This window comes from Corvus brachyrhynchos, unplaced genomic scaffold (assembly GCF_000691975.1).
Source record: "Corvus brachyrhynchos isolate BGI_N302 unplaced genomic scaffold, ASM69197v1 scaffold10, whole genome shotgun sequence".
Taxonomy (NCBI): Eukaryota; Metazoa; Chordata; class Aves; order Passeriformes; family Corvidae; genus Corvus; species Corvus brachyrhynchos.
This window is the reverse complement of record NW_008236180.1, coordinates 4,745,993-4,763,513: the sequence shown is the minus strand read 5'-3', so window position 1 is coordinate 4,763,513 and position 17,521 is coordinate 4,745,993. Positions and strand designations below refer to the sequence as shown.

The 17,521-nt window shown below is 47.9% G+C and overlaps 1 protein-coding gene across 2 annotated transcripts; it reads left to right on the top strand.

Moving 5' to 3' along the window:
• Positions 1-6: 6 nt before the first annotated feature.
• LOC103616448 (DEP domain-containing mTOR-interacting protein) lies at positions 7-15,849 on the top strand. 2 transcript variants are annotated; one of them, XM_008634620.2, is made up of 9 exons: positions 7-149; positions 6,362-6,540; positions 9,514-9,637; positions 10,817-10,995; positions 11,608-11,793; positions 12,169-12,309; positions 12,597-12,667; positions 14,306-14,410; positions 15,564-15,849. In XM_008634620.2, exons 1-9 carry the CDS (start codon positions 64-66, stop codon positions 15,687-15,689), a joined length of 1,197 nt encoding a protein of 398 aa, XP_008632842.1. In that variant the 5' UTR covers positions 7-63; the 3' UTR covers positions 15,690-15,849. The 2 variants fall into 2 exon arrangements, with proteins under 2 accessions (XP_008632842.1, XP_017589619.1); XM_017734130.1 differs by having other exon boundaries at positions 14,306-14,446.
• Positions 15,850-17,521: the final 1,672 nt, after the last annotated feature.

The window sequence follows — 17,521 nt, the reverse complement described above, 5'->3', positions numbered from 1 at the left end:
GCACCTTCCCCACCCCCATCCCATGGGGAGCATCTCCCCCGCGCCGCCCCCCGGCAGCCCGGCATGGAGAGCCTGAGCAGCAGCCTGAAGAAGAAAGCCACGGAGCACCACTACAGGGCTGAAGTGATGATTGCTGGAGAGCAGCTGAGGTAGGAGGTCCCAGGGTCCTCCTGCAGCCCGGGGCAGGGCTGTACCCGGGGGTCTGGGCTGTGTCCCGTTAGCAGCAGGCTCAAAGTTTTATCCTTGAGCAAGCTCCTTCCCCCAGGTGCTGGTACCCCCCTCCCCAGTACCTGCTGACCCTTCCTACACCCACCAGAGTGGTGAACCAGGTCCTTTCCTGTTATACCTTGTCCTGCTGCTCCTCTTTGGCGTCTCCTGCCCTTCACCCCCAGGTGCCAGGGGACTGACGTGCGAGTTTAGATGGCAACAGATTTTTTTGTGCCTTTCCACCTTCCCCCAAGCACAGAGAGTGATGTGGTGGCACTGAGCAGCCCCCACAAGGTCCCTGATCCTTGGCTGGATGAGGACAGCAGCATTTCTGGGGATGCTCGGACTTTCAGGGTGACTTGGAAGAGCATTCCATGGGTGCCATGTGCCTGAATTGAATCTTCCATTTCCTGAAAGTCTCTTTTGGGAACATCTGCTGGTTTGTAGTCCCCGTTCTTCAGCAGCTTCTGAGGGATTTCCTCTTATGGAGACAGAAATCCATTCTCCTATGCTATGTGTGGCTGAGAAAACGTGTTCCTCGTGTATCTGGGGTCAGAACCTTCTCCTTACTTCCAAGCACGTGACTGGGGCTTTCCTAGCTCTAGAGCAGAGTTTGCTTGTTTCTATCTGGAGCCATTCTGGTTTGTTTTGAAATGAGGATGGAAACTAGGAAATATATCTTTGATAATGTAAGTAGCCCAGAGCCTGAGTGTGCTATCATCAGATCCCTAAAATGAGCTTGGTGTAGGTATGTTGTTCATTCTCAGTGAGCACTGTTAGCTTTAGCTTTACTATTTGTACTGTACCAAGGATTGATAACTTCCAGCTAAGGATTGGGGCCCCATCTTGAAAATACAGCCAAGGGACAGAGCAGTTTATTCATATTTATATTTCCAGTATTTTACTCATCTGGAGTGACTGAGGTTTAAGTTGAGCCCCATAGCCTGGGCCAAAGGAAGGGGTCAGGTATTCAGAGAGAACATAAAATAATCAAGCTGTGTGTTGAAACTGTGTTCCACATGAGGGGAGTGATGTGACTTCCCCATACCTGCTGCAGGAAAGGAGCAGATCAGGCCCTGGACCATTTGGTGATTGTGACTGTAAGCACAAGAAGGGGATACAGTAAATTTGTTTGAGAACAGAACTCTTCCAGTACACTGCACACTGGGCTGACATTGAATAGAAACCACAAAATTTATGTAGTTTTGGGGACATCCATCTTTTTTTTTTTTCTTCATTTTTTTTCCCCCATGGCTGCAGTGCCTTAAAGTTTCTTGGTTTTGGGAGCTCCCAAAATCTGAGAGTTCACAGTGAGGGAGAGGAGGGTCCTTTTGCTGGGGCTGGGCACACAGCAGCTGCATCCTTCTGCTTTGGTCTGGGCAGGAGCCTGTTCCCAGTGCAGAAGGATGGGAAGGAGCTGTTGGTGTAAAACCTGGGGAGGAGGATGAGGAGATGGACCCCAGCCTGGAGCTGGGCTGCTCCTTCTACTGAACCTCTGGCTGGAAGGAGAATTGAGTGAGGCAGAACACACTGAGTGTTTCAATTTCTCTTCTGTATTTTGGGGATCTCACAGCCTGGCAGGTAAGGACTTAGAGTGGTATGAATCTCCTGGGACCTGGATGGCTGGTGGAGAGCAGTGGGGAAACTGAGGCAGAGGGGCTGGGTGATGTCTCAGACAGCAGCAGATGGACAGGGCTAAATGTCCACATTGTCCTCTGCTTTTCCCCAGATGTGGAATACAGAGGCATGGAAAGGAGCCTTGCAGCTGGCCTGACTCTGTAAACCTCCATCAGCAAATAACACTGCTGTGTCCACATGAAACATCAAACATTTGTTTTTCCCTGCTCCCCACTTCCTGCCCTGCCTCCCCACTATTACATTAAATCAAACAAACCTTTGCTCCATCTTTGCAGTTCTTTGGCTTCCCAGCAAGTTTGCAAATGCCTCCGAGTTTGGCTTGGCCAGAGGGGTGAGTCTGTTCAGTGTCAGGATGGGTTTCCCAGCCAGGAATAGCTGCACGAGTGAGGGCTGACAGAATGCTCCGTGTGGATGACCGGGAATGAAGCGGATCCTGAAGGAATTGCTGGGAGATTGGCTGGTGTGGTTTGGGTTTGCCTGTCTGCCAGGGTCCCTCTGCTTCAACAGCTGCCTGGTTCAGGGAGGAGGAAAAATAATTCTGTATTTTGAGTCTCTCTCCACTAAAAAGATGAAGATAAAATTTTCGCTGCTATTTTGGCCTTGAGTTTGAGAGGGCTGCTGGCTCGGGCTCGTTCCTCACGTCTGCTGTCATTCCTCTTGTGTCAGACATAAAAACTTGCATGAAAATCACATCGATTTTACTAGGCGTTGGGTATTCCTGGGTGGCATTCTGTAAGAGAGGCCCAATTAGTCACTTCTAATTGCAACAAATGGCTTATCTACACAGAGAGATTCTGGAACAGCTTCCTCGCTTTGCATTCACACCCTGCTGTAATTGGAGTTCCTCAAGTATGGACAAGCCCTGGTGCACTCTCGTCTGGGTATTCCCATGGTCAAGAGAAGCAGCTGTGCTCTAATAGCTCTGTTAAGCTGCATTAATCACTCCTAAACATAAAATATACTCAGTAAATTTATGTCTTGCACAGAAAAAGTGAGAGGAGAAGGAAGCTTTTTTTCTGCAAAGAATAAAATTGCAATTTCTGCCACTGTCCAAAACTTTCAGAGGTGACGAGTGTTTTATTTGGATACTCAAACTGTGATGCTGATAAATAAAGTGCTCATTATTTTGGTGCTCTGGAAATTGGGCTCACTTTAAGGTGTGTAGCTGAATGTGCCAAAATTTGTATTCTTGCCCAAAAGTCATTTGTCTGCAGGAGGTTTGGTGGCTCCCTGTTGGACTTGGATCTCTTGTAGTGAGCATGACTTCCTTGAGGGATCATGGGACACTGCTTGATGTAGCAGTGAGTGTTATTCAAAGATGAGACTTCATGGTCAGAATGACCTTAAAAAGCTAATTATTAAATTTCTGGTGAAAGGGAGGACTGGGAAGTAGAATTGTGCTTCCTGTGATTTCTTTTTGAGATTTAAGCCTTCCTATACTTATATTTAAATACAAGGAAAATAAAACATCTCAGTACCACTTTGGGCTGTCACAGGCATGCAAAGCCCTCCCTTGTCCCCAGATGTACTGGTGCTTTTTCAGACTGGGGGTGATGAAAACTGGGGTTTCCTGAGCCTGTTTGCAGCAGCTCTTTTGCCTGGATGTGCCTCCCCAGCAGCAGCTGCTTTGCAGAAATGCTCCTGTTTCTGTTGCTGCCTTTTAGTGAGCACTTAGTTGTTTGTTGTTTGGGGATTTTTAAAAATTTGTTGGATTTTTTTTTCCCCTGTGAAGATAGGAACAGAAAAGGTCTTTTGGATGATTCATCTTTCCAAGGCCACTCATTTGTTCTTAGCTGCTGTGAGAATGAACTGGAGTTAATATCCTTGAAAGATCCACCTTGTCATTTGAGATGCTCAAGGTCTGTTTACGTGGGAGGTGAGGGAGAGTTTATTCCTCTTCTGTTTGGATGTCGCTTTCAACAAGGTTACCCGGGGTGACTAATGATGGCTTTGTAGTGACCTTGACAAAGAAACAATTTGCTTACCCAACACAACCTACCCAAAGCAAACGCATGTGGAGGCTCCGGCTGCCAAGCCAGGAGTGTTTCATAAGAGCCCGTTCTCGTGTTCCAGCAAGTGTTTTATCCTGACCTTATTCTGCCTCCTTTTTTTTTTTTTATCCTTTTGAAGAAGTAATATGTCCACAGGGTAGATTTTGCCATCTAGAAAACTCATAATATTGCATATTATTATATATTTCCCCTAATCTTTTTTATCTGGAAGCATGATTAGAACCCACTCATGGTTTCACCAGCTTTGTTTTTTGCAACATCACACAAGAGCTCTTACATCCTGTGCTGAAGGACAAAGTTTGTGTCTTCAGGGTTGACAGGAAACAGTAAACAAGAGGAAAGTGAAAAGTCCACAAGGACACTCAAGCCGAGCCTCTTCCGCTGCCCTGGGTCTGCAGGGCAGAGGGAAAACTTGCCACAGGCTTAAACCAGCCCTTAAAGGTCCAAGATGCTGCTGCTCCAGAGGTGCTGAAACACCACTTAATTCCTGTGCTGGCAATTGGTCCCAGTAGAATATTTCCAGAATAAGTGTATTTTTAAATTTTTAAACCTTAGGCTTTAGCAGCATTGCTTGCTAAAAATTTTATTTTATTTTTCTCCTTCAAAATCCGTGCATTTTTTTCTGTATTCTGAAACATGATTTTAAAAAGGGAGTAAAGCAGGGGAAATAGTGTCCACACAACCAGTTTCTATTCAGGCCTTGGGTGATTATGGTCCATGTGTTACTGTATGTACAGGGGGTGTGTGTGAGTGTAAATATATATATATATACACACATATATATTTGTCATGGAGTCCTGCAGACTCTTAATGGCCATAGAGAACTCTTGGAACGTTTCTTATCTTTACCAAGCATTCCTCTAAAGTGCCTTCCCACTTGCTGATTGTGAAAGAGAGAAAACTTAAAAATTGGCTGTGTCTTCCCTCATAGGTGGGGTGCCTCTTTTTGCAGTCACTGCTGACTGTGTCTGGTTGCATTGTGATGGAGGACCATGAAATAAAGGAAGAAAAAAGACAAAAACTCTAAAAATAGCAAGGCAGCTGCCTGAGGACTGTTCTGTCTGGGTAAAATCCATCTGCAGAACAAGTGCTGGTGACATGAGGGAATGAGTCTTCCAGGTAAAGAGGGAAATACTGGATATGGACCTCAGGATTTGAGGGAGGTCTGTGCAAGGCAAGGCCAGGAGCTGGTTCTGCATAAATCTTTAGTTTAGTATTTTAATTAGCAGGAAGGTCTGAAAACTTCTGTCAACTTCTCAGCATTAATTACAACAATCAATTACTAATTATTCCCCTAATAAAATGTTTTATGGTAAAACTTTTAGGAATTTAGTATTGGTAAATCCTACAATATAAGGCAATCCACTATTAGCTGATAGCTTTCTAGGGTATTTAAACTTCTTGTGAGGTGCCTAAAAGTGTAATCCAACAGGCATAACTTTTCCAAAAAAAACCGAAAGAAATTGAGACATGAAATAACGAAAGGCTGCAGTGTTTAATGGCTCAGTAAAACTCACTGGCCCAGGGCAAAACTGGGAATTGTGATGAATAATTTGAAACGAAAACCATCCTGCAGTTACAGAGGTGTTTAATTAGTATCTCTCCTCAGAGCCTGCTGCACACACTGCGCATTTTCCAGCGCTGGTGTTTTGGGAACGGTCATGACTACAGGGCAAAAGTTTGGCCCCTGGACAGATCTCCTGCCAAACTGGGCTGGCTTTGGCTGGAGCACAGAGGAACTCTGTGCCTTGTGGCTCGCTCAGTTGTTAAGGTCCTTTTGAAAGTCAAAGCCATGCTCACCTGAGTAACCTTCCCCCATGTATCTTTCCATCAGAGCCGCAGACCAGCCATAACAGCAGGGTTTTCGGGATAGGAAGGTTGTTGTTTGGGTAAGCTCTGTCCCAGTCAATCCCAGCTGGAACCAGAAAATGTCAGGACTGTTGTCCACTGTTGCTGTGGGTTAGTGGGTACATGGATTAGGTAGTGATGGGATCCACCTGGCACTCATTGCTTGGACAAAAAAAAGGAGGGCTCCTGTTACTGCTCCCACCTGGACTTCTGAGTAAGCCTCTGTCCTCCAAGCTTTATTCCTGCTTTCATGGCCACGGGGAAGGAGAATGAGACACAGAATCATGCCAAGATAATAAATACATGTACTGCTATTTTTTTTTTTTTTTGAGTTTTGCCCCTCTTCACCCCCTTTATTTGGCTGCTGTGGGTTTGAGAGGCTTGTTTAGAACAAAAAGCTACATATGGGTCAGACTGTCTGCTCAGGCAACCTGAGTGGTGGCAGGAGGAGAGAAGGGGATGGTAGAGAGGCTCCTTGGGATTGATTGGTGCAGTCTGGCAGTGCCAGGCAGTTTGGTTGCATTTATCAGTCCCTGAGTGCTTGGCGCAAGTCCCAGCTCATCCAGGGTGGTCTCTCCCGGCTGGACAGATCTGAGCCATCAGATCCAAACTCCTCTGTGAGCCCAGCTGTGCTCAGTGGCTGCCTTTCCCCCCAGGCTTCGCCTCCACGATGGGAAGCTGATCAAGGACAGGCGGTACCACCTGCGGACGTACCCGAACTGCTTCGTGGCCAAGGAGCTCACGGACTGGCTCATCGACCACAAGGAAGCGCCCGACCGCGAGACCGGCATCCGCCTCATGCAGAAGCTGATGGATCACTACATCATCCACCACGGTGTGTGGGCGTCCCTGCCACCCCCAGGGCGGGGGCTGTGTGTCTGCTCACCCTGTGTGTCCCTCAGCCCAGCCACAGCAGCGTGGCCAGGTCCCTGTCTGCCACCCTGCCATGGGTGAGGGCTCCTGGAGAGGCTGGATGGGGCTGGATTTGTGTGAAGCTGCTTTGCTTTGGGGGATGTGCCGGTTCCCTGTGCGCCAGAGAAGGGCTTGGGCTGTGCACTGGTAAATGACATCTAAAGTGTCTCCTCTTTGAAATCAAGCTCAGTGGCACCTGTATCCCTGTATCCAGCCAGGAGGATGTTTGTATAGAAGCTGGTCTGGCTCATGTTTATGTCACACAGAAATGGAGGCTGAATTACAGCACACACTTCACATCTTCAGGGAAATCCATTTTCTTACCGTAAGACCCCAGTATTCCTTAGTTTCCCCATGCTGGGACAAATAGGGCTGTGGAGTCTGCAACACTCCAAGGCAAATTTAATCTGACACCTGTGGACCTGGAGCTGCAGCAATCCTGTAGGAAAGCCTCCCTTGGGATCTAAGTGTGTGCTGCCATTACAAAGGCTTGTCTGTGATACCTAATTTAAAAAAAAAAGGAAGGAAAAAAAGTGTGGAGAAAAATCACCTTGAGGCTCAAGCCCAGCTCTTTGCAGTATTCAAGGGTTTTTTTCTTTTTAAATTTCTTTGGAACTTTCAGGAGTTTTGGATTAACTCCGATCACGTGCTGAGCTCTGAGCTGCAGAGCAATCCCCAAAGTCCCGCCCTTGGTCGTGATGTAACAACAGAAAACACGTGCTTCAGGTGGGCAAAAAGCAATTTCTGTCCATGTGGTTTTCAGGCCCAGCCAGGAGCAAAAGCCCCAGACTGTCAAACAGCCCTGGGACACCTCTGCCATCGCTGTGGTTGAGCTCTCTCGCTCCCAGGGCTTTGGGACAGGAGCTGTGGCAGCCTGGAGCTGGGTGCTGGTTTGTCACACAAGGATGTAGCTGCGGAGACAGAAGCAGATGACGACCACACCAAACCAAAGCAAACCCTCTCCTCCCCCCTCTTCTCTGGGGTCCAAAAATAGCTGCCTTTGACCACTGCAATGCAAACACTCCCTGTTGCCATCTGCTCCTTGCTGAGGGTAATGCCCTTTACATTAAACTGCCTTGAATAAACTGCTGCGGGGCTTTATCACAAAAAGCTGAAGCAGGGAGTTCTCAGTTAACCATTAACACTTAAACCTGATTATTTTTCCATCTCTCCAGCTGACAGTTTCAAACAAATCCATTAGTTAATTAAACCTGTGCAGCACTGGGTACCAGCACTGTTTTGATTACTTATTAAGACATGTCCCTCCTGCTCCTATGATAATTCCTGGCAGGACACAGAAGTTGACTTTCCAACTTGCTTTTTGTCTATTAATTTTGTTAGTCCTGTGGAAAGAGGGCTGCCAGCTAATGCAGCACTGCTCTGGGTGCTTGGCAATTGTCTGGCTACACTGTTTGCCCTCTTCTCCCCTGGCATCCAGATAATTATCTCATGCAGATCATCGTGCTGCCTCTTAATTGTCTGGTGTGCTTTGAGCTTTGGTTCTATTACACACTGGAAACACATTGAAATTGGTCTTTAAATAGTAAAACTGCTTTGGTTTTCTATGGGCACAGCCCTATAGGGTTTTATGTTCTATTCCCAGTTGCAATGGCTTTGGGATATTTGCTCCTTGGAATTATGAAGCTGCGAACTTTCACTGTTAAAACAACCTTCTCATCCTGCCCTCGTGCTCGGTGAGTCACAGGCTTTAGAGTCCTGATTGCATCTGAGACAGCTGCTCTGCAGGAATGATGAACCCGAGATAATCTGACGAGTTTTGGCATTTCACTGCTCACCTGAAGGGGAATGTGGTTTTGCCGGTCTGCTCAGATGGATGAAAAAGTGTTAAAATTCTCACAAGAAGTATCTTGAATCTTTTGAATTTCACTCTAGTGGATGATGTTACTTTAGTGAGGAAACATCTGTGGTTTTTCTTTTTCCCTTTGACTAATTTTCTTTGTTTCCCAGGCATATTCTTCATTCTGGTTTTTGTCGGTTTTTTGTTGTTTGGGGTTTTTTTTACCACTTGACTTTCTTCTTCTTGCTTCACATGGGTGGACCTGAAGGCAGGATGACTTTTAAGATCTGAACTATGATTTTTGAGCTGGGTTTTTAGTCTTTGTTTTAGTTCTTTTTTTGTACTTGTAGTCTAGGAGTCTGTTTCCGGCAGGTTTATCTCACAACTATATCCCAAATATTTACCTGCTAAAGGTTACATGAACTATAAAAATGTGCATTTACAACCTGTGTAATCCCCAAGATGAATCCAAGGCTTTTCATAGAAATTTAATTATTCCAGTTGTATTGCACCTGGCTTTGAAGGAAATTTTCTCTTGAGGTTAGTTTGCCATGCAGATGAATTGGGCTGGGTTGGCACCAAATGGTGTGGAAAAGTTTATGCCATTTTTTATTTTTTAGCTTATGAGCATTTTTGACAGAGGTGATTTTGTGGGGGTTTGAGTGCAGTGTGGTTTGTTTTCCTCTGTCCTCCAAGTCTGCTTCCATGTGGCTGTAGCTTTTTTAAAAAGTTGATGGAGGCAATTCTGTTCATCCTCTTTTAATCTAAATCCAAACAACAACACTTAGAAAAAAAAAAAAAAAAAAAGCCCTATTTCTTCTAATGGATGTTTTAGTGTCTGGAACAAAATGCAGACTCCACCTTTCCCAAGGTCTGTACATTGGGACTGACCTCTGCCACCAGTATGAGCTTCCAGTATTCATGAGCAGGTAATTTTTGGGGACGAGGTCTCGGATACTGATTGTTCCATGGGACAAGGGGCACAGGGAAGGACATGGCATGAAGCCCTCACAGCTATTAGCCTGGAGACAACATCCTGCTGAGTGTGAGCCCTGTGTGTGCCTCACGGACTGACATCCCTGCCCTGTGTTCTTCCAGTCTGTGACGAGCACTCAGATTACAAGGATGCCAAGCTGCTCTACCGCTTCCGCAAGGATGACGGGACCTTCCCCCTCAGTAAGGATGTGAAGGTGTTCATGCGAGGGCAGAGCCTTTATGAGAAGTACGTGAGTCCTCCCCTGGCACTGGGGCACTGGAGCTGTGCCCTGCTGGCTGTGCCTTGCTGGCGGTGCTGGCTGCTGGTGCTCTGCAGCTGGGAGCCACAGCTCCTACTGGCTTTGCTTTCCCTCCTCTGCACTCCCTGCTGTCCCGCTGGGAAGTGCTGCTTCCTGAGCCCTGTCACAGCTGCAGGACAACCAGCATCCCTGGGGATGGGACAGGAGTCTTACTATGAACTCATGGATGCCTCCAGGGGCTCCAGCCCAAGTGCAGGTGCTGGGATCTGGTACATTCCCAGCACTCTTCCAGCCTCCTCGTGTTAGCTGCTTCCACTGGCTGTATTAGGACTTACGTCCCGCCAAAGTCAGCAGGGTATGGGATTTTCAGGATCCTCGTGGGTCTGGGTCCCTGCACCTCACTTAGCCTGTTTGCAAAATTTGTAATGGAAAAGTTAATTCCCAGAGAGTACAGAAAACTCCTTCCACCTCCAAGTGTTTAGTTTTCTTTGTGTTGACTGTTTATGGTTCTAAATCTGAGCCATCTTTCCAGAGTTCAACCCCAACCCGCTCTCTGGACCAGTTTCCTTTAACATGCTCTTCACATTTCACATCCTCCCACTCTGGCAAGGAGAGTCACAAACTGGCTCTGAAGGAGAAGTCCTTCATCCAGGCGGGTGGTGATTTGGGGTGTGTCCCTGCCCCTTTGCCAGATGTGCATCCCTGTACTTTGCTCTTGATCCGCAGCAGTGACTGTGGGATGGGGAGAGCATCCCGGCAGCCTCATGGCTGAGCCGGCTGCACCCTCTCGTGGAGACGCTGGATTTAGCTCTCACACGCTGCCAGTGGAACACCTGCTGACTGAAACGCACCTTATCCATGCACTCGGACTGTCTGCCATGTGTTACCCACGCTCGGTCGCTTGCTTGGCTTTCCCTGTGATCTTTAGCTGAGGTCACAGCCCAACTGGTTTTGCTGGAGCTGCTTCCTCGCCTCTGATGAAGATTTACAAAGGTACCCGACTGCAGCTCCGTGTTCCTCCCTCCCTTCCCGCTGCTCCCCGGCAGGAATGTTCTGGCTGCAGTGCTTTGCCTGCTTCTCTTGGCCTTGCTTCACCCGGCTGCAATTCCCGTGGGGACTGGCAGGGATGTCTGGCATCACGGGAGCCTTGTCCCACCTTGTGCCAGGCTGGTGAACGTGGAAGAGTCAATCCTGAAGGTGAGAGAGGAGAACTCGGTGAAGTACCAGAGGACTTTCCTGGGCTCTGAGATGATCGACTGGCTCATTCAGGAGGGAGAAGTGGAGAACAGGCAGGAAGCGGTGGAGCTGGGACGGGCACTGCTGGAGCACGGGATCATTCAGCATGGTGAGCCAGGGCCCGGCTGGAGCCGGGGTGGAAAGCCAGGGATGAGCGTGGCTGTGTGAGGAACAAATCCCCATTCATGCCATGCAACAAGTGCTGGTCAAGTGCCCACTTGGAGATGGCAATGGAGCCTTTTAGTTCTATGTTTGGAGCTGGTGACCTTTGAAACCAGAGCAGTCTTCCACCACCCACAAAAGCTTTGAGATGAAATCTGAGCCCTTGCTCTTCAGTTCTTCAAAGCTGCCGGCCACAGGGCTGGGCTGCACCCCTGGGTTTGGAGGGCTGGGGTGTGAGGATGTGATGTTTAGCTCCACTTGGCAGATCATGTCCATCTGCTATAATTAAACTTCCAATTCGGAAGGCAGGGAGTCCTCTGAGTGTCTCAGGACAGGAGCAGGTGGAGGGCTGTGACACCGAGTGCACCCCTGGGAGATGGCACCTCTTGGGGGGGTGGCCTTGCTGTTCCTCCCTCCCTGCAGGCAGCACTCCCAACCAGGCAGAAAAGCTGCAGTAGAGCACAGGGGCATTAAAAGCAATTCATGAGGGTCCCTCAGGATATTTGTTATATATTTTTCCACCCCCTCAGCCTCTGCCTCCTCCCCTGTTCTCTCCTAGTCTCCAATCGGCATCACTTCTTTGACAGTGACACCGTCTACCAGTTCTGGATCAACTTCCGCCGGCGGCGGCGTCTCACAGAGTTACTCAATGAGAACTCTTCCCGTGCCCTCTCCGAGAGCCCTGACAGCCCCTTCTGCCTTCGCAAGCTCAACCCAGACCCAGGCAACACCAGCTTCCTCTCTGGTAACTGTGGATGTGTTTGTGGAGGGGAGTGAAAGCAAGGATTGCATTACCAGAGTATCCCAGGGCCGAGGGTGTTGCTCCAGCAGAGTTTGAGAGGCTCCTCTGGGCATCCCATGAAGTGAACACCCATCCCACTGCTTTGTGGTGGATGTCACAATGCAGTGGCAGTCTCTAGCACAGACCCCTGTCCCAGGAAAACAGCTTAGTGTCAGCTCAGCTCTTGATCTTTCTTTGAACTGGTTTTATTCTTTCTGAGCTCAAATGCCATCTTCAATCCACACATGCCTTTCAAGTGTAGGTCAGGCTTGGGGGAAAGTTTGTTACTTTAAACTACTCTATTTTTTCATTGAAAAATTTTTTATCTGCCTCTTTCAGTCCAGACCAACAAGGAGATCAAAGTTGTCTCAGCGGTTCGAAGGAGCAGCATCACTTCCCTCTCTGGAAATTCCAACACCTACTTCAGTGCTCCTCCTACATTGGTATTCCCTCCTGTGGCTGAGTGCAACCCCAAATCAGGTCTGGGCTTCTGCATTGCCTGTTGTTATATGGGATGCATTGATTCCTTCAGGGCACGGGCTCAAGACCCATCGAGAGGAGAGGGTCAGCCTCACCTCTGCACCTTGATTTGAAGAGTTGTGCATGTGTTTGGAAAAGTCGCTGAGGTGGATGCAAAGGTTGCTGTGTGCAGGAACTGTGGTTCTAACATCTGTTTTCCAGCCCAGGGCAATCCCCAGGCTGCCTTGTTATGCACTTTACTGTACAAACCCCTTGATGCTGATAGAACCTGTCACCTTCTGCTCTAGTGTTAAAGAGACCCGTCACCAACGAAGAGCTGCTGTCCCCTGGGGCCCCCTACGTCAAGAAAACACTGACTGTGAGTGACCATGGGGACTGGCATTGCTAATCCAGCATATCCAGCTCCCTGCCTGCTCTTTGGTGGTTTTCTGTTGGCTGCTGTGACCTCTCTATGCTAAAACTTTGACTGCATGTCACATCATTGTGGCTTTTTGTTGGTGACTCTCTAGGGGCCAATGTCTTCACATATTCTTGTGGGTGGAAATGTGCTCAGCCCCTCTGAGGGTTTAATGTATATCCATGAGGTAGATCAGGAAAAAAAGTTTCCTGGGCAGAAAAAACCTCCCATTTTGGAGATTTTTTGGCATTGGTGAGGCCCTGGCACAGGGTGCTCAGAGAAGCTCTGGCTGCCCCATCCCTGGAAGTGTTCAAGGCCAGGTTGGATGGGACTTGGAGCAGCCTGGGATAGTGGAAGGTGACCCTGCCCATGGCAGAGGGATCAGAATGAGGTGATCTTTAAGGTCCTTTCCAATCCAAACCATTCCAAGAGTCTGTGATTTCTGTTCCATCCAGCTCCATGCAAACCGTAGAATCAGTAAGTCTTGTGACACTTGGGACTGTGACACTCACCCTCTGTCCCAGGGCTTTAGGCACAGCTTTATGCATCTTTCAGGTCCCTCTGCAGATCAGGGGTGTTGATATGGTCCATCAGCATCTGGTGAAGCTGCATGGAATGGGGGGAGCATCCAAGGGCTGCTCTTGCCTTCCTTATGTTGGGCTTTTCACATCTCCAGGACTGCAGACAACCTGAGTTTGGGGCTTTTGCTTTTTACATTATTTCTAAAGCTGTAAGACTGGTCAAGGCAGGGCTGGTGGGTGCTGGGTGGAAATGTCGCAAGGCAGCTCCTGCCCTGTGGATCCTATCACACTTGGTTATTTTTGTGTCTCATCCCTTCACTGCCCACCTCTGAAAGGGGCAGTCTCACAGAGAGCAGTGTAGGAAGCGTAAGGGCTGCCTTGCCGTGCTGGTTTGGCACAAGCAGGATTGCAGAGGAACTGTGGATCAGGTTCCCAAATTAAGTGTGCTGTAGAAAGTAGTGGGAAGTGGCAAGAAAAGTCAAGGTGGTGATTAGCATGGCACGTCTGAGGACATGCTGTTCATTCTCCTCCTGAATGCTCTTGCCCTGCCCTTCAACTCTGCCAGCCTGGGCCTTTCATGGCTCATTTCCTCCTGCTTAGCTCTGCAGTTGCTGTTATTTATTTATATGGGTGATGTGCAAAGTGCCTTGGGAATTCCTTTTCTCTTCTGGTCACATCAGAGGGCCGCAGTATTGCAGCAAAGTGCTCTGGCAGGCTGACATCAGAGTGGGGCAAGGAAAGAGCAGCTCCTTCCACCCAGGAAATGCTCTGCTGTGCCAAGGAAAAGGCGCCGTGTGCGTGCTCTGGGAATGTTCTCAAGCATGCTTGTGATGCATGCCTTGCACTTCAGCTTGATGCTGCCTGTGATTCTCTTTCCTGCACTTGCTGACAGGGAGTTAATCAGAAAGCAGCTTTGCAGGGAGCAGTTAATCAGTTCTGCATCTCACTTAGTGCACAGCCCTTTCTCTCCCACCCATAACGGGTTAGGATCATGAGCTCTCCATCTCTCTGGGAACTGTTGCATCTCCTCTCTCCAGCCCATTCATTGATTTTTAAACCCCTTTTGTTCTGCTTGCAGATTGTGGGGGATGCGGTGGGCTGGGGGTTTGTGGTTCGAGGAGGAAGACCTTGCCACATCCAGGCAGTGGACCCAGGAGGACCTGCTGCTGCTGCAGGGATGAAGGTACTTCTTACTCATGGAGACCAAGCAGGAGACAGGGTTTGTGTCCTGTTTGAGCTTTTTGGGCTGAACACATCCTCCATGATAATCCCTTCCTGCAGTGGAGATCAAACTGATGGAGTGGGCACGTGGAGCTCTGGGAAAGGTGGAGGGAAGGATGCTCTCTGCAGGCAGAGTGCCCTGTGTGCGTGACAGAGTGGAGGATTTGCCTTCTTCAGGGCAGCACAGGGGCTGTGGGCAGCTAAAACTCAAAAAATTCTGTCAAAAGTAAACCATCCCTGTGCCAGACCTTGGAACAGTCAAAACTGTTTGAGCTACTAAAAACAAAGCAGAGAATTCCCAGCTCAGTTCCAGTGACTTTATATAACCCCAGTGAAGCAGGGAAGGAGCAGAGCTTTGTCCTGAATCACCTGCTCATTTCAGTTCCTGCGCATTTTGTTTCCCTGCTATTAGCAATGGACTTCTGCATGGAGCTCTTTTCCATGTGCACAAAACCTTAATAATATTAAATTGATGCCTTGATTTGATTTATCAAGTAACTTCCAGTATTTCCAGCTCAGGTAAAATGAACTTCGAGCTTGAAACTCACTTTAGGCCCAGGCATGTATGAGTTTCATGTGTAGAGTTTCAGGCATGAATGAAAGAAGTGTTGAGTTTTCCAGTTCCCCACAAAAACCCCAACAGCGAGGGAGTAATTTCTAAAAGCTGATATAAGTCTAAAGTCACATGGATATTTGAAATAGTGGGATTCTTCAGAGGCAGAGTGTGACTCCTTGTTTGCTTCAGGCAGGATTGGAAGGGGACGGATGAATTTGTTTCATTTACTCAAGAGCCCAGTTAATTTCTCCTTACCTAATCTCATTTGCTACCAAATTGCTGGATGTTAATATTGTGCCTCATTTCCATGTGTGAAATGAGCCACTGCTCCTAAATTAGTCTTTTTTTCCTCTGTTAGCTCAAATCTAAATCCCTTTGGTCCTGTTTTTATGACACAGTGATTGCAGCACTGTGATTATTGGTGTAGCTACGGGGCGGTGGTGCTTTAAGGTTTCAAGGATTTTGACACAAGTTACTTGCATCACAGCCCCTGGTTCCAGTTAATCACGGGCAGGAGGTGCTGTGGGGCTGGAGGTAACCTGTCCCTCCTCTCTTGCAGGTGTGCCAGTTTGTTTTCTCAGTCAATGGAGTGTATGTTTTGCACCTGGACTATCAGACCATCAGCAGCCTCATCATGACAGGACCCCGGACTCTGGTGATGGAAGTCATGGAAGCCATTGAATGAGCCAAGGAGTCTCATCCCGCTGCTGTTTGGAAAGGCAGGACTCTCCACTTAGCAGGGATGGACTGTGGGGAGGGACCAAGCTCAACCATTCACTGTGATGTGTTACCCAGGTGTTTTGATGTATTTTCAAATAAATACATTCTAATGGACAAATCTTGGACTTTTATGCTCTTGAAATATTTGTCTCTACCTGCTCTTGAGAGTGTCTAAGCTCTTGCAGCTCCTTTTTAAGGAGCCACTGTGAGAATTCAGCACTTAATGAACCCCACCTTTCACCAGCCAAGCTGGGAGGCAGGTGGCAAAGCTGGTAAGCAAGAAGTTTAAACCAAGTGAGTCTGTCTGAGCTGCCCTGAGCTGTCTGTGCAGTCTTCCGAGAACACAAATGTGCTCCCCAGATGGCCCCATAAGCTGTGCCACCGGCTCTGTCAAGAAAATAAGGAAATGAATACAGGAATGTGTGTTTCCTTGTAAATTCTGAGGCTCCTGCTACTCTCATGGCTTAGCCACACTCACAGCCAGGGCTAGTCGCTGTTCCCAGCTGTTTCTTGAAAAGGCGACACTTCCATGATGGTGCATTTTGTGCCTCCACCCCTTAACAATGCTTGATTTCATTAATCAGCTTCGCCTCAGCAAGGAGGCAGGCAGAAATCCCAAACATCATAGGCTGCTACCAACCTAGTGATGGGAGGCAGCGAGGCAAAGCAGGGACCAAAACCAGAGTGTGCCCGAAAGGAAATGTGTCCTAGTCTGAATTTGACTCTGGGAAGGAACAAAAATGAGTGAAAGCCACCAAAATTCACCCCCCTGTCCCTTGCTGCTTACAAGATGGCTGTATTTGCAGTCAGTGCAAAATATTCCTTGCAAACTGCCCTGAAAGTGAACTAAATATAGAAAAACAGGTGATAACAAGAAGCTAGGGAGGTTTCCTTCTTTCCAGTTCACAGAGCATCCTGTTTGTGATTAGCCTGCAGTGCTGTGCATAGATAGGATGATCTCCAGCACTCCTGCTTAGGGCAGGGTCCTCAGTGCAGCTCCTTTGGTCACAAACCAAACCTTAAAAAAAAAACCAAAAAGGCCTCAAATAGTAATTTTGATTTGTGTTAAGATGGGGTTGACTTGCTTGGAAAATCTGGTGTCAGCTGTGTATCAGGTATTGCCTTAGTGCTGGCTGCCTTTTTTCCCTTGGTATAAAGGGATATCTGCTCCCCCAGTGCTGGTGCTGAGGTAATGGGACGACTTGGAGCACAGAATTCCTGGAACAGGGTCCAAGCAAGACATTTGCATTGCTAATTGGGGTCTTTCCAGCCCCTAAGTGGAACCAGACCATCTCCTCAGCCGTTTGTCAATAAACTCACAGTTGTTATTTGTAGCATTCAGTGCACGAGTTAAGCAAACTCCATCTGCCTTTTTGCTTTTTAAATTCTATTTAGGGAGAGTTTGGGTGTCTGTGATGGCCCAAAGGTTTAACCCAGGGTGATTGGCTTGGACTAAGGTCAAAGCCAGAAGATTTAGGCATTGTGTGGGCACCTTGGGAAAGGCAGGCCAGAAAACAGCACCATGAACACAAGCACTGAGAACAGCTCCAGATTTTTCTGTGTCAAAGCAGGAATTTTTAATTCTGTATCTGAATTCCTTGAAAGCACAGGAGGTATGTGCTCATTTCTTTCTCTCTTACTTTTAAAGAAAACTGTAGCAGCTCTGAGCAACCTCAGAAACCCAACAGGAACTACAGAAGAGGTAATTTGTGGTATTTATGCATAGGGCAGTGACAACCCTCTCTCCGTGGGGTACCAAATGCTTTATGCTTTGTTTTATTAAGATTTGTTGCCCAC

Excerpts from the sequence above, each read along its gene's own strand:
- LOC103616448 (XM_017734130.1), top strand. The coding sequence starts at position 64 with ATGGAGAGCCTGAGCAGCAGCCTGAAGAAGAAAGCCACGGAGCACCAC. Across the intron at positions 150-6,361 it reads ATTGCTGGAGAGCAGCTGAG|GCTTCGCCTCCACGATGGGA; the intron begins GTAGGAGGTCCC and ends CTTTCCCCCCAG. Across the intron at positions 11,794-12,168 it reads CAACACCAGCTTCCTCTCTG|TCCAGACCAACAAGGAGATC; the intron begins GTAACTGTGGAT and ends TGCCTCTTTCAG.